Raw genomic sequence first — 22,526 nt, forward strand, 5'->3', positions numbered from 1 at the left:
CTGTACCGACAAGCAGCCAAAAGTAAATAAATAAATAAATAGATGGCCAGAAAGATCACATCTAAGCTTGGCTGAATGGGTTTTTGGCTATTTTTGTTTTGTTTTTGAGAAGAAGAAGAGCAAAATGTGATTGAAAAAATAGGAGTTTTAGGAATTTGGCTTCCTCTTCTCCATTATAATACACTGTCCCAACAGATGGATAAGCCACCACAGTCCCCAGGGACCCTGCAGGCTGATCCTCCCTCAGCCAAGGGTCCCTCATCAAACTACTTATTGAGTGCTGACTACATGCCAGGCACCATGCTGGGGCTAGGGATACCACACAGTTCAACCAGCCCAGTGAGGAGCTAGGAGAAACCAGGGGACCCCAACCTGGTGTGTCCTGACTCAGGCCCTAGGGACTAAGATTGGAGAAGGCTTCTTGGAAGAAGCTACAACTGATCTGGCCTTGAGAGATAACTTGGCCAGTCAGGGAGCATGGGGAAGTGCTGCTAGTGGAGAGGATGGAAGGTGACAGCAGGCGCCTGGTAGCATCATTAGGAATGAGAATCAAGTGGATAGGAAGCCCAGGAGAGGGCCAGGCTTCTGTGCTCAGCTCAGAACCTAAGCAGTCAGGGGCCAGCATCAAGGCTATTAACCAACCACAAGGCTACACTGCCTGGAATGGAGAGGGGACGAGGAACGGCAAGGAGGAGACAGAACTGGCAGGAGGTGGAGTGGATCTGGGCTGAGGGGAGAGAGGAGTCAGGTGTGAAAGGCAAAGTCCTTGCAATGGGTACAAGGCCCTCTGCCTGGTTCCATCCCCCTCTGCCCTTCTCCTATTAGCCCCTGCCCACTTAATCACTGGTCTTGCTCTTCCACTTGGCATCAAAAGCTCCAGGGGCCTAAGTCCATGCTGTTTCCTCCACCTAGAACGCCCTTCCCTACATAGCCACGTAGCCTGATCCTTCATCTCTCTTGGATCTTTGCTCAAATGTCCCCTTTCAGTAAGGCTTTCTCAGACCACCCCAGTGCTTCCCAACAATTCTCCATTCAGATTCATTTGTCACCACCCTAAATGTTTTACATGACGGATGAATAGAATGGGGTACCATTTGCTGAAATGGGCACTTAGGAGCAAAGTGGGATCAAGGAGTAGATTTTGGATAAGCATTTGGGGTGGCTGTGGGATAGCCCAGCACCAGAGGCCTGATGCACCAGGCAGGACCAAGCCGCAGGCTGCTGCCCGCCCCCACTCCCAACTCCAGATTGGGATTGGCGCCTGGGGCTGGGAGAGGAAGGAGGCCCTACTGCTCACTGCTGCAGTTCTTCAGGTTCTCCCGGGTTGCTTGTATCCCTGCCAACAGAGCCCCACCCAGCCAGCCACATTACTATTTCTCTGCAGCCGTTAGGCTCTTATCAGCCTCAGAGGCCAGGCCAGAAGGGCTAAGAGGGAGTTTCCACATAGCCCCTCAACCTGCTGCTGTGACTCCAGGGCCGGAGCTCAGTTTCACCTCAGCTACCTGCGTCACCTTCCAAACATTCCCTTTGTCACATTTCTGGCTCCCAGATCTGCATGGGAGGTCCCTCCCCACCTGCCTTGGCTTATGGTATCCCTCTCAGCCAACAAAAAAGGCCACCACATCTCCCAACTCCTGCCTACACACCACACAACACTCTAGCCTCCCCCTGCCTGCACCTCCCCCTGTGGAAGCCCTGCCAGCTGCTCCAGCCCACACAGGTCTTTCCCCACCTGGATTCTGAATGCACCCTTTGTCTAGTAATTTGACATCTCAGCATTTTCCACCACCCCTGCATCAATCTGCAAGCCCATCAGGATGAGGGAAGGCTGAGACTGAGGCAGAGCAGAGCATACAGTAGGCACTCAAACACCATGCTGAGGAGAACTCAGGTGGCTTCAAGGTGTTTGTGGTCATCTGTGATATTAAAAACATTTTCCCCAGGTTAAACAGAATGAGGGGGGGAAAGTTCCATGGAATGACCTGCAAAATTTTCCAGAGCATGTTAGAAAGGAGGGGCAGAAGACAGTTATATTTTACAGAACAATTCATATTTCCATTTATGGAAAACTCCAATTAAAAAAAACCATAAAAGGGCCGGCCCGTGGCTCACTCCGGAGAGTGTGGTGCTGATAACACCAAGGCCGCGGGTTCGGATCCTATATAGGGATGGCTGGTTAGCTCACTGGCTGTGCGTGGTGCTGACAACACCAAGTCAAGGGTTAAGATCCCCTTACCGGTCATCTTTTAAAAAAATAAATAAATAAAAATAAAAAATAAAATAAAATAAACCATAAATATGGGCACATATGTTCTATAAACACATAGTAAAATCTGAGAGGATACACACCAAATTAACATAGGCCACCTGAGAAAGGGAGGGCACTTTGGAAGAGAGTTTGAATTTTCTATCATTATTCAGGTTTACTTGCAGGACTCATTTAAGCTTTATAACAGAGAATTGCAAACATATCTAAAGTAGAGAAAATAGCATAAGAAGTCCCACATACCTGGCACCAATGAGGACCAACTGGTGGCCAGCCTTACTTCCCCTACACCCCTATTCTCCTTACCCATTGCAGACACCTATCCTTCCATCTGTGAATATGCCGGTGTGTCTCTCTTAAAGGATCAAGAGACCTCGTCCCTGCCCCTTATTTTTAACATAACCCCAAACCATTACCACCATTACAAGAGTTTTAAAAACAAAATATTTTCCTCAAATCCTATCTGTGGCATTCAGAGTTAACTGGTTTATCCTCCACCCCACTTTTGGCTCCCACCCCCAAAGTGATTATGAGAAAACCTTAAATAGTAGTTTGGAAAAGAAAAATAGTAATAATTAAAAGGAGCCTCTGGAGCTCTGAAATGGCTGCTTGCACACTTCAGTGTCTTGCCATAGTGCACCATTCAGATTTGAAATGGAGCCTGAGGGGGCCAGTGACACCCCTTTTATTCTGGGTTTTCAAAAGAGGGGGCAGGATCTTGCAGCTTCATTTACCCAAAAGACTAGAACTGGTAAAGGACTTTGGGGGCCACATGGGTGGACCTTGAGGTTTCTTTCTAGGCCCAAGAAATGGATCTAGATTGTGGATATTCTCAGTACCTCAAAGGTTGGTGCAAGGATTAAGAAAAGAAGATTATACTTAAACAGTTGAGTGCTCAATAAATGGATGCAATGAACACTATGGTTATTGCTCAACAATAATTATTCTAGTTCTGACCTCTACCAGCTGTGTGACTCTGACCCAATCAACTAACCTCTCTGAACCTGCCAATTCACGTATAAACTAAGGAACGAGATGATTCTTAAGGCCCCTTTTAATGCTGCCCCCAAAGAAGGGATTTTTAAAAACATGCTCTTTCTCTGTGAATTTAGTGCTAAACAATTCTAAATCTTCCTCCAGAGGGAGGGTCTATGAGGGTTACAGACACCTGGGAATTCACTCTCTGGAACAGGGCTGCAGCAGCAAGGGATCCCGGTGGGACAGGCAAGATGACGCTGGTGCTACCACAGGTGGTTTAGGCGTAAGAATCGGAAAAGGGCTTCAGTATTCAGAAAATGTATTTCCAGTGCTTCCACCCCATCTCAAAAGCCTGACCCTAGTCCCACCTGCTGTAATTTCTGCCCCATTTCCTTTTATTCCATTCTCCATGGGACCACATGATACCCTTTACAAGTATTTAAAAGCAGATTAATTGGCCCTCAGCTTTCTCAAAGGCCAGCAGCAAAGGCAGCTAAAAGGATCTCTGGGAGGCAGGGAAAGAACAGTGTTACTGAACCATTGACAGGCAAGGGGAAGATGGGCAGGGACCCCTAGAAGAATAAGCTCAATGATTTTGGTAAGAGAAGCTGCCTGTGGCTTGATACTAATCCTGACCCTATTCCATGCATCATCAGCACACCCTAAAGCCTAGTACCTCTACCAATGCCCAGGTCTGGCTGTGAGAGGAATCTGTCCCCTGCCATCAGTAAACATCCCATATGCCGCAGAGACCCTCATATCTGTCCTGCTCACAGCATCTAAAATGCTCTTGCCATTGCTTGCAATAGTAAAAGATCAGAAATAGCCAACACCCATCATAGGGGACTGACTATGCAATAGAATACTACATAGCAGTTAAAAATAATACGAATGATCTACAAGACATTGAGTGGAAAAAAAGGGTGCAGAACAGTGTGCATAATATACTACCTTTTGTGTTAAATGTTGGAGAGGGGATAAGAATCTACATTTCCAATTCAAGGAACACTGGGAAAATATACAAAATAATAGGGATGATTAGAGGGGGACCTGGGCAACTGGAGTTCTCCAGAAAAGCACCAGCCAGATACAAGGACATAAATGGTGGCACAGCTTTGGGGTCACCAGACCTGGGTTCAAACCCTGCCTGCCATTTCCTAGCTTTGTGGTGGCCTTGGGCAAGCCACTAACTCTAAGGCTTAGTTACCTCTGTAAAATAGAGACAATACGAGAACCAAGATCATAGGATAGTTCCACCCGATAGGTTGTGACTATCAATTAGATTAGTACATGCTGGCATGCAAGTTGGCAGCACCGGAGAGGTGGACAATTTGTACTTGAACGGGTGTTGGGTCAAAAGGAGTGTTTTAGATTTGGGGAGGTCAAGGAGAAAAGAGACAAAGGACAACTCTTCCTCTTAGTCCTCTCTGGCTCCACTGTTCTTGAGCACTTACACATTTTTCACTCCCTTGACACAGTCTAAGGCAGAAACGTCTAATAATAAAAACCAAATTATTTAATATGTACCAGGCACTGAAAGCACTTTACATATGCTAAATCACTGAATCCCCACTGCAACCCTATAAGGTAGGAACTATGTTTATTCCCTTTTTTACAGGTGAGGAGACTGAAGCACAGAAAGGTTAAGTAACTTGCCCAAAGTCACAAGGCAAGTGAGAGTCCAGCTGAGATTGGAAGCAAGGCAATCCTACTTCTCATAAGGCCTTCCCCAGCCCATCTTTACTCTCCGGTTCTTTCATTTTACAAGCTGAAAGAGAAATGAATGCTATAAAGTCACAACCTTGACATCAAATCTCTGTCAAAACCAGCAGTAAACCCTCACACCTGGTAAGTGACGTGTGGTTTGCTAAATTGAACAGCCTCCAAGTATTTAATTCCCAGCCTTAAATACTCCCATGGTTCAGTTGAGAGGATTAGCAGAAAGAAGAGGAAGAGAGCAATCATAACTAAAGTCCAAAGAAAAATCAGCACAACTCACATGGAAGTTTCAAAATCAAAAAGACTCAAATAACAAGCTCTAAAACACCCATTTGCAAGGTACAGAAGAGAATTTCTTTTTACACGCAGACTTCAAAAGAAGGCAAAAGGTACAGGAAGTATACACACGAATTCTGTTTTCTCAGAAAGTTTAGTCATGATTACAAGCCTGGGAGTTAGGGTGGTAATAAATTGGCCACGTGAACTTCACCAAGCAGCTGTGAAACCCAGTCACTTCTCCAAAACTCCTTAGCAAGAAGAAACTAAGAGGGAAGAGATTTAGGGCCAGTATCTCAAGGGACTTATGAGTAAGAGCAGTCACTTAAAGTACTTGTTACTATGAAAGGGTGATGTCATAGTTGATTCAACCTTTGATACTAACAAACCTCACCAGAGAGGCCTCTCAATGGCAGTGACTCAGGGCCCAGCCCTACCTGTTAGTATTTGTGCCACTGCAGATTCAAGGGGTGACGTTTTCCACTTTACCCCCAAACAAGTTGGTTATTTTGTTCCTTTTCAAATACTCCCACGATTGTGGTGAAGAATTTGTGGGGGAGGAAGTCTGCAGTTTTTGAAAATCCTCATACTAAAGTCCAGACTTCATTCTAAGGAGGGATCCCATCCTGAGACAAAAAGTTCATGGAAAAATAGAATTAAAAGGTAACAAGAATTTTTCTTTCCATGAACTTTTTGAAGACCCTGTGTATATATGCACCAAAAAAATAAATTTGCCCGAGGTCATAATGCCTGTTCAGGACAATCTCATCCCTCTTCCCTGAGAAGCTTCGGAAAACTAGACTAGAGCCCTATTCCTCTTGGGCAACAGGCCAAAGGGAGGGGTGGCTTGAAAAGAGCATTAGATCCTGGTTTGAATCTGATATCCTTTCAAGGAGATGTGGGGACAATTAGCCCTCAGGGTTATTCGTCTAGAAAATGCCTGCTCTAGGGCCGACCCGTGGCTCACTTGGGAGAGTACGGTGTTGATAACACCCAAGGCCACGGGTTCGGATCCCTATATAGGGATGGCTGGTTAGTTCACTTGGGAGAGCATGGTGCTGACAACACCAAGTCAAGGGTTAAGATCCACCCATAGGTCATCTTTAAAAAAAAAAAAAAAAAGAAAATGCCTGCTCTTTCTCTTCAAGACAGTCCAATCTGGGCTGGCATGGGGATCCAAACAAGACACAGTCCAATTCTAAGATCTACTGGACACCTCACTTCTTCAGGTCTTTACACAAATATCATTCTTCTCAGTGATGACTTCCCCAAATCTCTCTACCCCAACATTCATAGTTTTTATCACCATTCCTGCTGTTTTATTTTTTCTTCCATACATCACTATCTGTCCCCTCCTGCCTCCTCCAGTTAGAAGGGAAGCTCCATGAGGACAGGGATTTTTGTTTTGGCCCTATTGTATCCCCAGTGCCTAGCACAGTGCTTGGCAGGTGGTCAACATAAATTTGTTCAGTGAACAGACATGTGAATGTCTCTCTCATCTGGAAGGACTTCTCTCCCTCTGAGACCTTCAGAGCAGAAATTATTCATCCCCTTCACCTGGCTGGTCACAGACTGCTTGTTAGTTGCCTTTTCCTGTGTAAAGAGCACAGGCTTTGGAGTCCAACAGCCTCCAGAACATGCAGCCAGGCTCTTTCATTTCCTGTCTGCATGACCCGTGCTGTCTACAACTGTCACTTCTCATGGGGTTGTTGTGAGCTCTAAAGCATAGAGTAAGAGTTCAACATGTAGTAAATATATCCCAAATATTGCACAGGACATACTTATACAAAAAAAATTAGCCATCATTTACCTGAAATTCAAATGTAACCAGGCGTCCTGTATTTTTATTTGCTAAATCTGACAACCCTCCCCACTAGTCAGTTATTTTCCTGAAGGCAAGGTTGATGTATAATAAAAAAAGATTTACAAGATTGAGGCCAGCCCATCGCTCACTCGGGAGAGTGCAGTGCTGATAACACCAAGGCCATGGGTTCGGATCCTATATTAGGGATGGCCGGGTTGCTCACTGGCTGAGCATGGTGCTGACAACACCAAGCCAAGGGTTAAGATCCCCTTACCGGTCATCTTTAAAAAAATAAATAAAATCAAAAATAAATAAATAAATAAAATGAAATGAAAAGATTTACAAGATTGCCTACAGTACTCTCTCAATGAATATTTATTGATCAGATAGATTTTGGAGCAGTGAGATTTTCATCTGATTAAGTTAGCTTTAATTTTTTTTTTTTTTTTCTTTCTTCTCTCAACAAGTTCCTTCCAGGCTCATCTGCATTGCCAAGAACTGGAAGAATGAGCCCTGGATCTTGAACAATTAATGGGCCTAAAGGATGCTGGAGATACCCAGGTGGAAGGTGTTGGGTGTATCTGGAAGCCTTGCTCAAGGAAGATGTTACCCAGACAATAGGAAACCAAACAGATGGCCCTGGCAGGCTCAGGTATCTGTTCAGATTTTGATCTGGTGCTTCCTTACACCCAGAAGTGTGGGGCAGAAATGGCTCATCTGACCTTTAGACTCTGGGCTGCAAGCTGTTTTGTGACAAGACAATTAGGTAAGGTTATACCAGGGGTGTGCAGGGCTCAGAGAAACTGAAGTGTGCCAAGTAGAGGCACAGGCTCTGAGAACATCCCCTCCTCTTTGCATGCTTTCTGTGGATCATACTGAGAAAGCCCATCTTTTCTTTAGCAACAAAAAAATCACCACAGTGAAATATCTTCTAAAAAGAAAAGGTATGTATAGAACTGTATATACAACCTGAAACCATTCATTCATTCAATAGATACTGTATTGATCACCTACTATGTGCCAGGCACTGTTCTAACTGCAATACAGCCCAAGAACAAAACAAGACAAAAATCCCTGGCCTCCTGGAGCTTATGTTCTAGTGGGAGGAGACAGATAATGAACAGGAGAAATAAGTGAAATACGTAGCATATTAGATGGTGAAAAATTGCTAGAGAAAAATAAAGCAGAGAAGGGGGAAGGAGAGTGCTGGGGGCAGAGGTTACCACTTCAAATAGGGAGTTTGGAAAGCCCTCACTGAAGGGATGGCATTTGAGCAAAAACTTGCAGGACATAAACCAGCGAGCAGTACAGATATTACAGGCAGAGTAACAGCCAGTGCAAAGGCCCTGAGGTAGAAATGTGCCTTGCATGTTCTAGGTTACAGCCAGGAAGCAAAGGGGATGGACAAAGGGAGAAGATGGGGGCAGATCAGGGAATCCTTGTAAATCATAGAAAGGACTTGGGCTTTTATTCTGTGTGAAATGGGGAACTATAGGTGGATTTCAAGCAGGAATGATATTTTCTAACTTAATTTTAAAAACCATCACTCTGACTGCACTGAGGGAGGGATGGGAGAAGCAGGGAGACCAGAAAGAAGTCTGCTGCAACAATCCGTGTAAAAACACTCTAAAACTTCTCTTTTGGGAACAGAGAAGGCGTATCAGCATGTTTGAATGCCAAACCACAGAAACAGGTGTTCTTCCTAGCCTTGAACTTGCCCAGGTAAAATAAATCTGGAAAGCTTTTGGCTTGTTACAAGCTCTCCTAATTACAAAGCCAGCTAATTATTACCGAGGCCTTGGCCAATTATCCCACGGGGTCCTGTGCAGGCCACCATTTATGATCTCGCTCAGGGGGAACAGGTTCATCCCTTCTAGAGAGGCCCCATTAGGTCCTAGCAGTAACATCTGAGCTCACAGGGCTATGGGCCTGTTCTCCCTCTTTTGGAAGAGACCCACGCCCAGATCTCTGCCAGGCTCCAGTACCTTGACTAAGTCCTAGTTGCAATATGAGTTTCTTTTTAGGACTGTTTCCCTGTTCCCACACCCTAGATTTGAATGCCTGTATAAGTGGATTTTCTGGGACCCAGAAAGTTGAAAGAGACAGAAAGGAAAAGAAGCACTGTTGAGATAGCATTTATTTGGAAGTGAAGGTCAAGAGGGAAACAGGTTGGAAATGGCCCAGAAGCAAAAGACAAAAGAAGAGGCCCTTCAAAGGCAAAAGAGGCTGAATTCTAGCATCACAATTAAAATTAGTGAGGGTCTAGGGGCCGGCCCATGGGTCACTTAGGAGAGCATGGTGCTGATAACACCAAGGCGATGGGTTCAGATCCCTATATAGGGATGGCCGGTTAGCTCGCTTCGGAGAGCGTGGTGCTGACAACACCAAGTCAAGGGTTAAGATCTCCCTGCCATGGGCCGGCCCGTGGCTCACTCGGTAGAGTGCAGCGCTGGTAGCGCCAAGGCCGTGGGTTTGGATCCTATATAGGCATGGCTGATGCGCTCACTGGTTGAGCGTGGTGCAGACACCATGCCGAGGGTTGCGATCCCCTTACTGGTCAAAAAAAAAAAAAGATCTCCTTACCAGTCATCTTAAAAAAAAAAAAAATTACTGAGGGTCTGATGCTAGTGGGTTATCAGAACTTACTAACATTAGTGTCACTAAAGTTGGTATACAACCCCCCACTGCTAAATTTGACAGGCTTTAAAAAATAACTAAATAAATTAGTGAGAAGCAAAAGGTATAAAGACAGGTTTTCCAAAGAGAAGGAGGGAATTCCTTTCCCAAAAAGGTGAATCAGGTTCCACTGGAGATGCTCCATTTGGCAACAAGGCAATAGAGGAGAACTGGATAAAAGCACAGGTTTTGGAAGATGAAAGTTCTGGACTGTAGCCCCAGATCTGCCACTACCTGTTTAGGTGACCTGGGGCAAGTTGTCCAACCTCTCTGAGACTGTTTCCTTTTCTAGAGTGGGGGATGATGACGGTTCCCACCTTGGGCCACTGTGAGGATTAACTAAACTCTCAAGTCTGCAAGGCCCTTGGCAGGACCCAACCCCTAACACTCAGTAGACACAAATATTTGAATTTTTATTGGTTAGCCACTTCCAAATATTCTCCACATGAATACTTTTTTGTTATTTTATCCTCCAGTTTGTGAAGTCTCTGAAAAAGCTCTGTTATCTATTGACACAAGATTAAGGAAAAAAGACCACTGTCCTACACAAATTCCTTTTAAAACTGGTACTTAACATTCTTCCAAACACCAGATCTGAAATTGCCAAATACCTCTTTGATAACTCCACCTCTGGGTCCTTCAGATATCCAACTCAACATATTCTTAACCAAGAACTTATTTTCCTCCAACTTGCTCCTTTTTCTCCTGTATTCTCAGTGTTGGTGCAAAGGAACGTTCTCAAAGTTGTTGGAATTACTTGTTGTTTAGAACCACTTAGGCACTAGAAATCTTGAAGTCTTCCCCCAAATCAGAGAGGCTGGCACAACACCACTCCCAACTTCTTGCTTAAAACCTCCATTGGAACGGTGGCAACATAGCTGTCTCCAGTACTGGTGGTGGTGGTGGGGGGGGTCTGTTAAAATTCATCTTCCAGATACAACAGAACACATACAAAAGGATGCATACACCAGGTTATTCCCTGCAGCACTGCTTCCCCCAAAAAAGGACACAACCCAGACACAGTGTCCCTCTATAGGGGGCTGGTTGAATAAACCATGGTATATCCATTCCATGCTGCTATAAACAAAACAAAATATGGAAGTTCTCCACAGAGAGAGAGAAAAAACACAAACATATTGTTGAGAAATAAAACTAGGTACAGAACAGTGCTATCATATGCTATTCTTTGTGTAAAAGGATCAGATATTATGAAATTTACATTGGCCAGGAAATAAGACTATTTTTCTATTTCCATAAGGAAACCAGAAAAAGAATACACAAGAGACTGATAAAAATCGGTGACCTGTGACTGATTAGTCACCTTTGCCCTGGGGAAGAACTGGGTGAAGAATGGACAGGGGTGAGAAGGAGACTTTTTTTCCCCTACATATATATGAAAAATATCTATTCAAACTTTAAAAAAAAAAAAAAAAAAAAAGATGACCAGCCGGTAAGGGGATCTTAACCCTTGACTTGATGTTGTCAGCACCACGCTCAGCCAGTGAGCTAACCGGCCATCCTTATATAGGATCCGAACCCGTGGCCTTGGTGTTATCAGCACCACACTCTCCCGAGTGAGCCACGGGCCGGCCCCCTAAACTTCTTTTTTAACCATGTGCATGATTCACCTATTAAAAGAATAGAAAGAGAAAATCTCCTTCTCCTCCTGCAGCCACCTCCTTGTCCAGCTCCAGCCTCCTGGCTCCTGGCTCCGTGACTGCACCACACCTTTGGGCACCCTATTTCCTCCTCCTGGGTGTCCTTTCTCTTTCTGTGCCTGGCTGCCGCCCTCTTACTCACCAAGGCCCAGAAGGTGAAAGTGACCACTCCTGGCCTCCTCTGAACATTTCCCCACCCCAATGGCATTCTCAGAGTGTACTGGAATTACCCGCTCTGGGGCTGTTGCACAGGTTTCCTGGAATCACCCTGGGGGTGGGGAATGGGTCTTAAGTCTGGGTTCACAATTGGGAGAGGTTGTGCACTGGCTCCTTCTCTGGGTCCCCATTCCCAACCCCGTCCACTCCACTTTGCATTCACAGAGGTCTCCTTGGCAGGTGGCAGAATGACCAGCTTGATCCTTCCCTGATAAAGGGTGCCCTTGGATCCCTGGTCTCAGGATGGACAACCCACACTCTGGCTGGCACCAGATATTTACCCATCAAACATCTGTGACGTAGCCCCTGGGGTTATCCAGGGCAATGAATTGGATGGCAGCAAATACCAGGGGGACTTTTAAAAATGCCAAGTCCAGAACCCCACTCTCAGAGACTGTGGCTCAGTGAATTTGCAGGAAGGCAAATCTGCAATTTTGAAGTGCCCTAGATGTTTAATGTTTGGCGATATGGGTGAACTGCTATCTCAGGGGCTGGGGCACAGCATTTTTGACAATGGAAGAATAGACAGGTATCCTTAACCATGTGTATTATTATGAAATACTATTAAAACCCAAGCAGAGGCTGACAAGTTCAAGGTCATCCTGACTTCCCTGGCCTCCGATGCTCATTGCCCCAATCCCCCCCCACCCTAGTTCTAATCAATACCCATGAACAGGTCCCTTTTCCTAACCCACAGCAAACCCATTTCAGCCCCCACAAGCACACTGCACAGTGGCAAGCAAAAAAATGCCCCAGAATTTCCTTTTTTTCTAACAAAGGCACTCTGGTCTATTCTCCATTTGCAGAGCAATGTTTGTGTAGCACAGAAGCAGGGAGTGAGGAAACTGGTTTGGCTGGTTTGCTGGGTGGGAGGGAGCACAGAGAAACTTTTGAACCAAAGGGAAAACATGGGAGAATATCAAATGAAGCACCAAGTACTCCAAGGGCTCTAATATTTAATATTCATTGAGCACTTGACACACCACCCTATGATATCAGTACTACTATGCCTACTCTACAGATGAGGAAACTAAAGCTTAGAGAGGAAAGTCCTTGGCGACATCCCTAGGCTAGCAAGAAGCATTACCTGGATATAAATCTAGGCAGTCTGACTCAAGAACCTCTTAAATTTGAGGGAGATGTCATCAGAACCTTGGTGGGAAGTGGAGAGTTGGAGGCAGACAATAGCCAGTGGAAGAGGAGAAGCACAGAGAGGGACGGGGCCTGAAGCCCTCCCAACAGCAACAAGTATAAGCTGGATATGTAAAAGGAAAACTTAAAAAGAAGAGAAGAGAGAAAGAAAGTCTGCCACAAATTTCTTTTTAATTGACCAAAGATGAGAAACCTTAAAAATGACTAGCTGCCCTTCCATTTCCAGAATCAGGTTTGAGGTCTCCCTTCTCTGGCCTCTGTAGCTTTCAGAGGGAAGCACTCAGTACACCGTCTCCCCAGGACACACTTATTGCTATAGCTTGGCTTCAAGAGCCACTGACTGGGCATGCAGCCCTCACAAGCACATTAGGAAGTTCTAGCAAACCAAACTTCCTTGCCCATTTACAGTCAACCTCAAGGGCTGGTTCAAGGCCATAACGAGTTTGAGAGGAAAAAAAATAAGCCAAGGTAGTGAATATTTATTTAAGTGTTCATTCATTTGCTCAAAATAATATTTGAGTGCCTATTATGTCCCTAATAAATATTAGCCACCATTTGATGATTTTCTTCCTGCTTTCTTTCTTTATATTCATTCTCACTTGCATTTATGTTCAGTCCACATCTGTTTTATTCGTTACTGTAACCCTAGGGTCCAGCCCAGCTCTGGCACACAATAGGCACTCACAGTTGCTGACTAAATGAATGAATGTCTACATACAAATCTCACAAAACTATAACTGTTATAATCCCCATTTTACAGATAGGGAAACTGAGGCTCATAGAAGTAAAGTGACTTATCCAAAGTCGTATAGTGGGTAGCTGAAATTCAAACCTAGATCTTTCATGTGCTTACACACTGAACCATCCTAACCAGCCATACTATCGATTTCATTCCCTTCCTTGAGAGCCTCATGCCCTGAAAGGAGATGGGATTGAGACAGAGTAGAAAAACAGAAAGGCAGTCTGGATTGTGACAAGTGCTTTTGGGGGATTTTAGGGTTTGGGCAGCTTCTGGGAGATGTGAGAGCTGATTGCTTCAGTGTTTGGCTTATCTGGGGCTACACTTGGAAGGAAACTGAAGGGAATGTGTAACAGACACCAAGGTGAGCATTTCAGAAGAAAAGTCTTGCCCAACAAAAAGTCAGGAGAGCAAACAGGGATTTCCATAATCACCTGGCAGAGAGGGTGGCCAGGTCCAGTGGGCCCCACAGGGAAGGAGCAGCAGCCAGACTTCCTTAAATGGCCTTACAGGGCCCAAGACTTTTCCACTTCCCCTCCTCTTGAGACACAAAGGCAAGGGCAGGAGGGCGGCCCACAAGTCTCTTTTCCCAGTAAGCGCTGCATCAGCCCTTGTCACAGACATGAGTAATTGGGAAAGTGATGTTTAGGTGTTTGAAGGGTGGGGGAGTGGGTATCTGATGATGTAAGGTGAACCCAAAGCAGGTTTCCATGTTTGCTTTTTTAAGGTCTAGTTTAATTAGGGGACCTGTACACTGTTTTACCACCTTTCAGAACATCCTTTAGAAAGGAGGGGAAATGGGTGTATTTAACCCACACAGGTGGCTGTCTGTAAACTAGGTCAATCCATCAAGCAGACGAAGCTCAAACCCAAAATATAGGCCCTGTTTGTCCAAGGCCAGATCGTAGAGGAAACAAAGGAAGGAAACTATCACTTTAAAAGCCTGCCAGCTTTTCTTTTTTCCACCCCCAAATCAACTTAAAGCCGTGTGCACTGGGCTAATACTTCTGAGATCCCAAACCTTCCAATAGCCTGAGTTTCTCAAACCAGGTTGTGTTGAGAAAAAAGAAATACAATCAGCAACTCTAAAGAACCAGTTTACAGTTGATTTTTTTTTTTTTTTTTTAATGTTCTTCATTCTAAAACCTGGAGGGAAACCAATGGAATAAACAAAAGGCTGAGATTATGGGGTTAGCCACCTCTGAGGCACAGGAATAAACCTCAGCAAACCACCCCCAAAGTCCTGAGTTCTGTCAAAACCCTATTTGTGACATTCTACAGCCACCTATGGCAGATTCTTTGTTTTCAAACTCCCATGCAGCAAATTCTCCGTGAAGCCAATGTCTAAACCTGGTGCCAATTTCACATCTACACTGTCCAAAGAGTGAAGCCACTTCCTGAAACCCTGACTGCCTTTTTAAATCACAAAGCCATTCCTGAGGTCCAGTGTGTGATTTTACTAGAAGGGCACTTCCATCCTGGGGCAATTCCACATTGGACTGGTACAAGGAGACCCCACAGTCCAAAAAGGCCAAAAAAAAAGAGTTAAATATCAGGAAATCGTTGAGTAGGGGTGAAGTCTGCAGACAAAGAGAACAGAAACCAGCCTCAAGAAGCTTGGCGAATGCTGGTGAGTCTGCCTCTCCCACCAAAACCACCAACCCCAGAGCCCGCCCCCCCCAACCTCCCACCTAATCTGGCCCGTCTCCATCATCACCACCTCCTCTCAGGGGTCCCACCCTATCAACACTTCTGTTCTTCAGGCCACATTGGGAGCATGTAGTCTACTTCACAATGGACACTGATCCCCTAACACCTTTTTTCTTTTTTTTTTTTTTTTTTCTGAGATTGAGGGGAAGGATAAGGGAAAAGAGAAAGACCAACCGTGGGGCTGGCTGGTTAGCTCTGTTGGTTAGAGTGTGGTGCTCATAACAAGGGTTTGGATCCCCATACCGGCCAGCCGCCAAAAAATAGGATCAACTGTCAATCCTTCAGCAGGTTACCGATCTGTTCATGCCTCAGTTTCCTCTCTTGCAAAATAGAAATAATAATGGTGCCCACCCTCCTAAGTTTCTTGTGAAAATTAAACGGGGTAAAATGTGAAGCACTTGACCCAAAGTCTGGGGCAAAAGTGAATAATAGGCGCCACTATGGATAACAATGATAACAACTATATTATTAATATCTAATAACATTATTATGGGTCAGACACAAGAGCTTAGAGGGGAGAAATAAAAACCAACTCATCCATCCTTGGCACTACCAAATGTCCCGGCACAGGAAAACAAAGTGACTTGTCTCAGGACACCTCATGGGCACACTCCTGTCCCTCTGTTCACGGCTGGGTTAAGTCTGCCTCCCCTAAGTAAACCCTGGCTGAGCAATGGGCTGCTGCTCTGCAGCATCAGGTGGACATCGCTTCCTTTCTGATCCAATAGGAAGCTCCGCAGAACACAGACGGGTCTCAGAAAAGCAAATATGTTTAATCAATCAAGCTGTAGTTTCTCTGCAAAAAATACTGTCCACTGTTGGAACAACTTCCAAAGTTCAAAAAAAAAAAGTGTAAGACAACAGTATGATTGCTAGAGATTTTTCACATGGCCAAGACTGAAACAACACAGTGGAAGTATTCCAACACAGTGGAAGTATTCTCTCAGGGGAATTGTGGGTGATTTCTCTTTTTCAAAAGGCTTTCTTTTATTGTTACGATACTTGCTCAATCAACTAAAATCATGACAGAGGAGAAAGTGGTTTGGTACATACAATACAAGCACCTGGGAATGAGTGAAACCAGAAGAGAAACCAGCTCCTTCCCTTGCTCCCACACCTGGGCAACAGTGAAGTGAACAAAGCCAGCTCTAGATTATCACAGTGATAGGGCCTAGAGGCACACTGGGTGCTGGTGCGCATTTCATCCCCTGAGTTACAGCTACTATGCTCTTTTTCAAAAAAAAAAAAAATCATTTTATTCCTTGGGGAAAAAGCACCGATATCAAAATGTTTTCATCTCTATGAACAAAAGCCACAGCCCTGGTAACCAAGAGAGGGGCTCATCAGTCATCCCAGAGAGAGTGTGTAATGGAGCCTGGGAGTCATCCCAGTCCAAATTCCTGCTCTCCTGACCATGGACAAGCGGACGTCACCCTCTGAGCCTCCGTTTGCTCATCTGTACAAGGGGAATATTCCTGCCCCACCTTCCCAGCCAGCAGGTTTTTGCAGTCTAAAATGACAGACTGTCTCTAAAGTGCTCAGGACAATGAGAAACACTGAAAGCCTCTAATGAGTGTCCCCCCGCAACACACACACACATCTCCACTACTTTATAACAGTTAACCAGACGGGGCTCCGCTCCATCGTGGTTTATGGTTTCGTCCCCTAAATCTGTATAAATTCCAAAAGGGTGTCGTTTGAGCCCGAGGCGTGGGAGCGCCATTGCTCCGCGCAGGGACCCCCGCGGCGCGCCCTCACCTCTGCCCAGGACGCGGCCTCTCTCCAGGTGCCGCCGGGGCACGGTGAACTTGTAGCTGTCGGCGCCAAAGCCGGGACGGCAGGGCTCCGGCTCCTGGCAGAGCCGCGATGAGACCTGGGGTGGGAGAAAGGTACGGAACGGGGGTGAATCGGGGGTTGCCTCCTACCCACACCGAAACCAGCGGGGCCGCCCCTCCCTCGCCCGGAGCGTCGGGATTGCGGGAGGACCGCCCTCCCCCACCCCGTCCCCCGGGAGGCAGCGACGTCACCCTCTCCCAGCCCGAAACCTGCGGCCACCAAGCCCCCAGGAGCTCCTGGGGGAGGGGGCTGCTGCTGGCTCACTACTCCCCACTAGCCCACCTTGCCTTCCTGTCCTTTTCCACTTCACTGAATACGTCTTTACCCTTCCCGACCTCACTTTCCACAGACCGAGAACGCTCCCATCCTAAATCTATTTCCCCACACCGGGGGGCGCTCCAACCCCCGTGCACCCCACTTTCTTGCGCCGGGGGGGCCTCCCTTCCTATTTGCGGCCCCTTCTTTACGTGGCAGGTGTCTATTTCTATTGATACCCCTTTTCCTTACCTCGGGGACCGTTCCCCCTGCGCCGGGTTCCCCCTTGACTGCATCCCGACCCCCCACCCCGCTGCCCGCCCCCACTGCCCGTCCAAGCCCACGGCGCGGCCAGCCCGGAGCCCGGGGCCCCACAGCGAGGCGCCCCCGCCTCGGTATTCGCCGGGGGGCGGGCACAGCCGCTCGCCGCTCACCCGCTCCCGTGTCCGCGGCGCCCAGAGCGCGCCGCAGCTTCCAGGAAGGGACGTGGGGCCGGAGGTGTCCCCCCAAGTCAGGGGACCTGACGTACCTGCAGCAGCAGCAGCAGCAGGAGCGCGGGGAGGCTGCGGCACGGAGGACCCATGGCGGGCCGCGCGGGGGCCGAGCGGAGGCAGGGGCTGGGCGCGGTCGGGTCGGGCCGGGCTGGGCCGGGCTGAGCCGGGATAGAGTCTGACCGGACTTCCGCGAACTCACAGGTAACCCTCAGCTCCCGACGCCACTGAGCCCGGCCTCGCCGAGGCTGCCAGGTGAGCCTCGAAGGCACCGCCCTCGGCAGCGCCGATTGGCTGAGGGCGCACCTGCGGGCGGGCGGTCTGCCCACTGTCCCGCCCCCTGGCATTGAGTGACCCACTGGTTGGTAGTTGGTAGGGTCAAGGTGGGTTATGGGACCTGCTCGATTTCGATTATCTCCAGGTTCCAATCCCAGCCCCGCCGGACCAGGGCTAGGAAAGGACTTTACCCTTTACCTAGTGGGGATTTTGTTTGTTTGTTGTTTGTTTGTTTTTGTGGCTGGCTGGTATGGGGATCTGAACCATTGACCTTGGTGTTACAACTAGTTCTTTTTTTATCTAGTCTTTCTTTCTTTCTTTTCTTTCTTTTTTTTTTTTTTTAAAGATGACCGGTAAGGGGATCTTAACCCTTGACTTGGTGTTGTCAGCACCACGCTTACCCAGTGAGCTAACCGGCCGTCCCTACATAGGGATCCGAACCCGTGGCCTTGGTGTTATCAACACCACACTCTCCCAAGTGAGCCACGGGCCGGCCCTTATCTAGTCTTTCTTAACTGGTTAGGTCAGTGATCAACAAATCAATGCACTGGGTCAGGACCACCTCTCAAAGCTTTAGTTTCCAAATTGGAGTAATGATCACAAACGCCTTCCTGTGTTGTTGTGAGGCTCACGTACAATTAATAAAACCAATGTTTCTTGAGCCATACAGATGGGAAGGGGGGTAATAATAGTAACAATAGATGCTGGGCACTGGAGATTACTTTGCCAGGCTTCGTGCTAAGCATTTGACATTGACCACCTCATTTAATCTCATCTCAAAATAACCCGAGAGCTGTATTATTTCCATTTGATAGATGGGCAACTGAGGCATAAAGAGGTTGAGGCCAAGAGGAAGTGTCACAGGACTGGAACCTACCTCTCTCTGATTCCAGGGCCCTTTCTTCGATTAGCTGCACCTCAAGTGGCCCAGGGCAGTCTTCCAGCTGTAGCTGCGATTTTCAATCTGTTTTTTAAAGTGGAGCTGGAAGAGACCCTTTAGAGATCACTCAAACCTGTTATTTGTGAATAATTTGTTCAATGTCATATTGCAAGTCAATGTCAGAGGAAAGACCAGAACCCAAGATCTCCTGTTCCCCAGATTGAGGCTCTTAATGCCACAGCCACATCACAACCACCACCAACTTCTCTAGAGAATTCTGTCCCCAGTGAAGTAATTTTAGGATCAAAACCAGAATAGACAGGCAAATGGTAGGTCAGACAGCTTCCCTGTCTGACTGCCTGTGGCCAGCCACATCTATGTGGCTTGGCAATCCTGGCTACCCTGACAAGGACATCCCCTTTCCCTTCATCCTCCAAGATGGTCAGAACTACAAAACAGTCTGTGGAGTCAACCACTCACTAGCTGTGTGACCTTGAGCGAGTCAGTGTTCTCATCTACATAAGTGAGTTGACATCAGCTACTGCAAAACAATCACCAGAATACTTGGCGAGTAGTAGCAACTGCTCAATAAATATTTGGAGTGGAGTTTGTTCTTTTGAAAAGCTCACCCTCTACACTCCCCATTTCCCTTCCTTGTGGTGAAGGCCATGTTTGAAATATTTCATCCAGAGCTAAAAGTGAATCTGAGCCCATTGAGGAGAGGTGTTATCTCAAACCAAGACACTGTTTCCAGTCAGCCCAGGCACCGCCCCAACCAACATGTCCCCCCAGTTTTAATGGTTTTCCAAGCACACGCCCAGGCCTTTTCTTCATCTTGGCTCCCTCTGCCTCTTAACCCAACAGGAGGCTCAGAGGGAAAAGGCTCCGGTATTTCCTTTCCTACTGAGGCATCTGCCTGACTGTGCATTAAACAAGATAATGGAAATACAGAAAGAGGCGTTTCCCCCATGGGGCAGCCTTGTCTGTTTGTTTTTTCTCCCAGTTATGTAAAAATACATATTTTATACATCCCTGGGTACAGGGAGCCTTTGGGGCTTTGCTTTCTTCTACCCAGCAACCCTGGCCTTGTAGCTCCGCTGATGCTCATCGACTCTTCCATTACACTCTGAGCATTCAATAAAAAGGATTTTAGAAAACAATTAGGGGCAGCAAGGATGCGTCAGGCCTGGTGCACTCTTCAGACTTCTTGGCAAGTCCTTCTCCAAGATCCAGGGAGGATCAGGAAGGGCTGCTCCCCCTCAGTGTCCAGGGTGAGGAGAGAACATGAAGGGGCTCCCTGTGGAAGCGGGGCACTCTGTGACTGTGGGCAACACAGTGAACTGCCTCAGTTTCCTCTTGTATCAAACAGGGATACCTCACTATGTTGAGCCATGCTGCTGATGGAGCCTTCAATTCTGGTTCTTCTGGTTAGCATAAGTCACTTTGTTTTCTTTTTTTTCATAAGTCACTTTATCTCCCCCAACCTCGGCTTCTTCTTCCGTAAAATGGGGCTGTTGGTAGCACTTAATTCACAAGGTTCTTGAAAGAGCTCTATAAAAGTCAGCTATTGCCACCACTCTGCCCAATACATTCCCTTTCCAGTTCTAGGCAAAATTGTGAGCCCCGTTGGGGCCTCCCCAGTCCTAGGATCTCCTTTCCCCACCCCCACCCCCACCATTGAAGACTACCTCTTGCATCTGCTGGGAAAAACTCTTTCACACTGGCGGCTAATCACTTCGACCTTCCCAAGGATATTTGCATTTCAAAGACGCCTTTCAAAGGAACGAAAGCTTTAGAGCTACTAAACTCCACCCAACGTTCTTTAAATTTTTTTTTTTTATTTAGGGGCCGGCCCGTGGCTCACTCGGGAGAGTGTGGTGCTCATAACACCAAGGCCACAGGTTCGGATCCCTATATAGGGATGGCCAGTTAGCTCACTTCGGAGAGTGTGGTGCTGACAACACCAAGTCAAGGGTTAAGATCCCCTACCGGTCATCTTTTAAAAAAAAAAATTTTTTTTTTTTTTAATTTAAATACACAGCAAAACTAGGAACCATGCACAGTTCTTAACCAGGTGTCTGCAGATTGGTTTCTAAGGGGTCCATAAACCCCCTGAGGTAGTATGCAAACTTGTCTGTGTAGGTGGTAAGGCCCATTGCTTTCCTTAGCTTCTCAGGAAAGAGAAGATTTTTTCTTCTGAGGGAAGAAAAAAATCAAAATCCAGAAGCTGAGATCTCTCTGAAGGCCAATTCAGTGCTAATGGTGGAAATCAGCCATCAACAAGGAAAAGAAAGTTTAAACAGAGGCCTTGCAGGTGCCCTCGAGATCACTCCAGGTAGATAACAGATCTTGCCGCCAGTGCCAACTGGGCGTCCACCAATGGGAACACAAAACCCCAGGTTTCCTCATTGCAGGGTGTGTCTCTGATGGACTTTCATTTCCTGGGTGTCCTGGCTACTGGTTGGCCTGGAGGCTAATGATTAATCCCCCAAGCGGTCCCTTTCATCTCCTGGCCAAGGGGCGGTAATAATGTTTCTCAGACTGGGAGGGGTGCCTCTCCCCTGACCTCTGCTGAGAGGAGCCCAACCCCCAGCTGGCTGAGGATTGCATTCAGATCAGGCTCTAGCTGTGTGGGGAGAGGTGACTCATTCCTGCTGCTCCAGGGGTCTCCTGACACCTTTGCTGGGTCAGGCTGCCTGCCAGCACGAAGGGAAGGGAACGGTATAGCACTTCAGCCTCCTGTTAAAATGATCGCAACTGATAGGGGTGCCACCCTTTGCACCCATGTCTGCAAAAAACAGTTTTATTTCAAACACAAAGTAGAGAGAAGAGTGTCCTATACACTATGCGTAGTAAAATGGAACTCCAAGTATCTGTCACCCAGCTCCAACACTGTTTTCTATAATTTTTATAATTTTGTAATTTGTAAACTTTGTAATTGTACTAATTCCTTTTTTTTTTTTTTTTAAAGATGACCGGTAGGGCCGGCCCGTGGCTCACTCGGGAGAGTGTGGTGCTGATAACACCAAGGCCACGGGTTCGGATCCCATATAGGGATGGCCGGTTCGCTCACTTGGAGAGCATGGTGCTGACAACACCAAGTCAAGATGACCGGTAAGGAGATCTTAACCCTTGACTTGGTGTTGTCAGCACCACGCTCTCCCAAGTGAGCTAACCGGCCATCCCTATATGGGATCCTAACCCATGGCCTTGGTGTTATCAGCACCACACTCTCCCGAGTGAGCCATGGGCTGGCCCATTGTTCATTTGTTTCTATTTTGACATAATTCCAGACTTACAGACCATTGTTTTTTTTTTTTTAAGACACTCAGTCCTTTGTCCTGTAGGATGTCCTGCATTTTGTATTTGGTTGAATGCATCCTTGAGGTGTCATTAAATGTGTTCCTCTATCCCATATGTAACATAAATTAGTACTCAGATACAGAAGCTTGATTTACTTCAGATTCATTTTTTTAGGCAAAAATATTGTATAAGTGCTGTTGGATGCTTCCCATAGCATGATATCAGGAAGCAAGAAGCTGTCTGGTTGACTCACTTGTAGGATGCCAAGATTCAGTCAGTGTCAACTGATCC

The 22,526-nt window shown here is 46.7% G+C and overlaps 1 protein-coding gene across 2 annotated transcripts in view; it reads right to left on the bottom strand.

Annotated features, from left to right (window-relative positions):
* CDH1 (cadherin 1) overlaps positions 1-17,868 on the bottom strand; it is a 67,547-nt gene extending 49,679 nt beyond the window's left edge. For both annotated transcript variants that reach the window (XM_063110836.1, XM_063110835.1), the window contains exons 1-2: positions 17,815-17,868; positions 16,953-17,067 (exon numbers count right to left, since the gene is read on the bottom strand). In XM_063110836.1, the coding sequence (XP_062966906.1) occupies positions 16,953-17,067; positions 17,815-17,868 (169 nt within the window). The remainder of the gene's footprint in view (positions 1-16,952; positions 17,068-17,814) is intronic.
* Positions 17,869-22,526: the final 4,658 nt, after the last annotated feature.

The sequence above is a fragment of the Cynocephalus volans genome, chromosome 10, assembly GCF_027409185.1.
Source record: "Cynocephalus volans isolate mCynVol1 chromosome 10, mCynVol1.pri, whole genome shotgun sequence".
Lineage (NCBI taxonomy): Eukaryota > Metazoa > Chordata > Mammalia > Dermoptera > Cynocephalidae > Cynocephalus > Cynocephalus volans.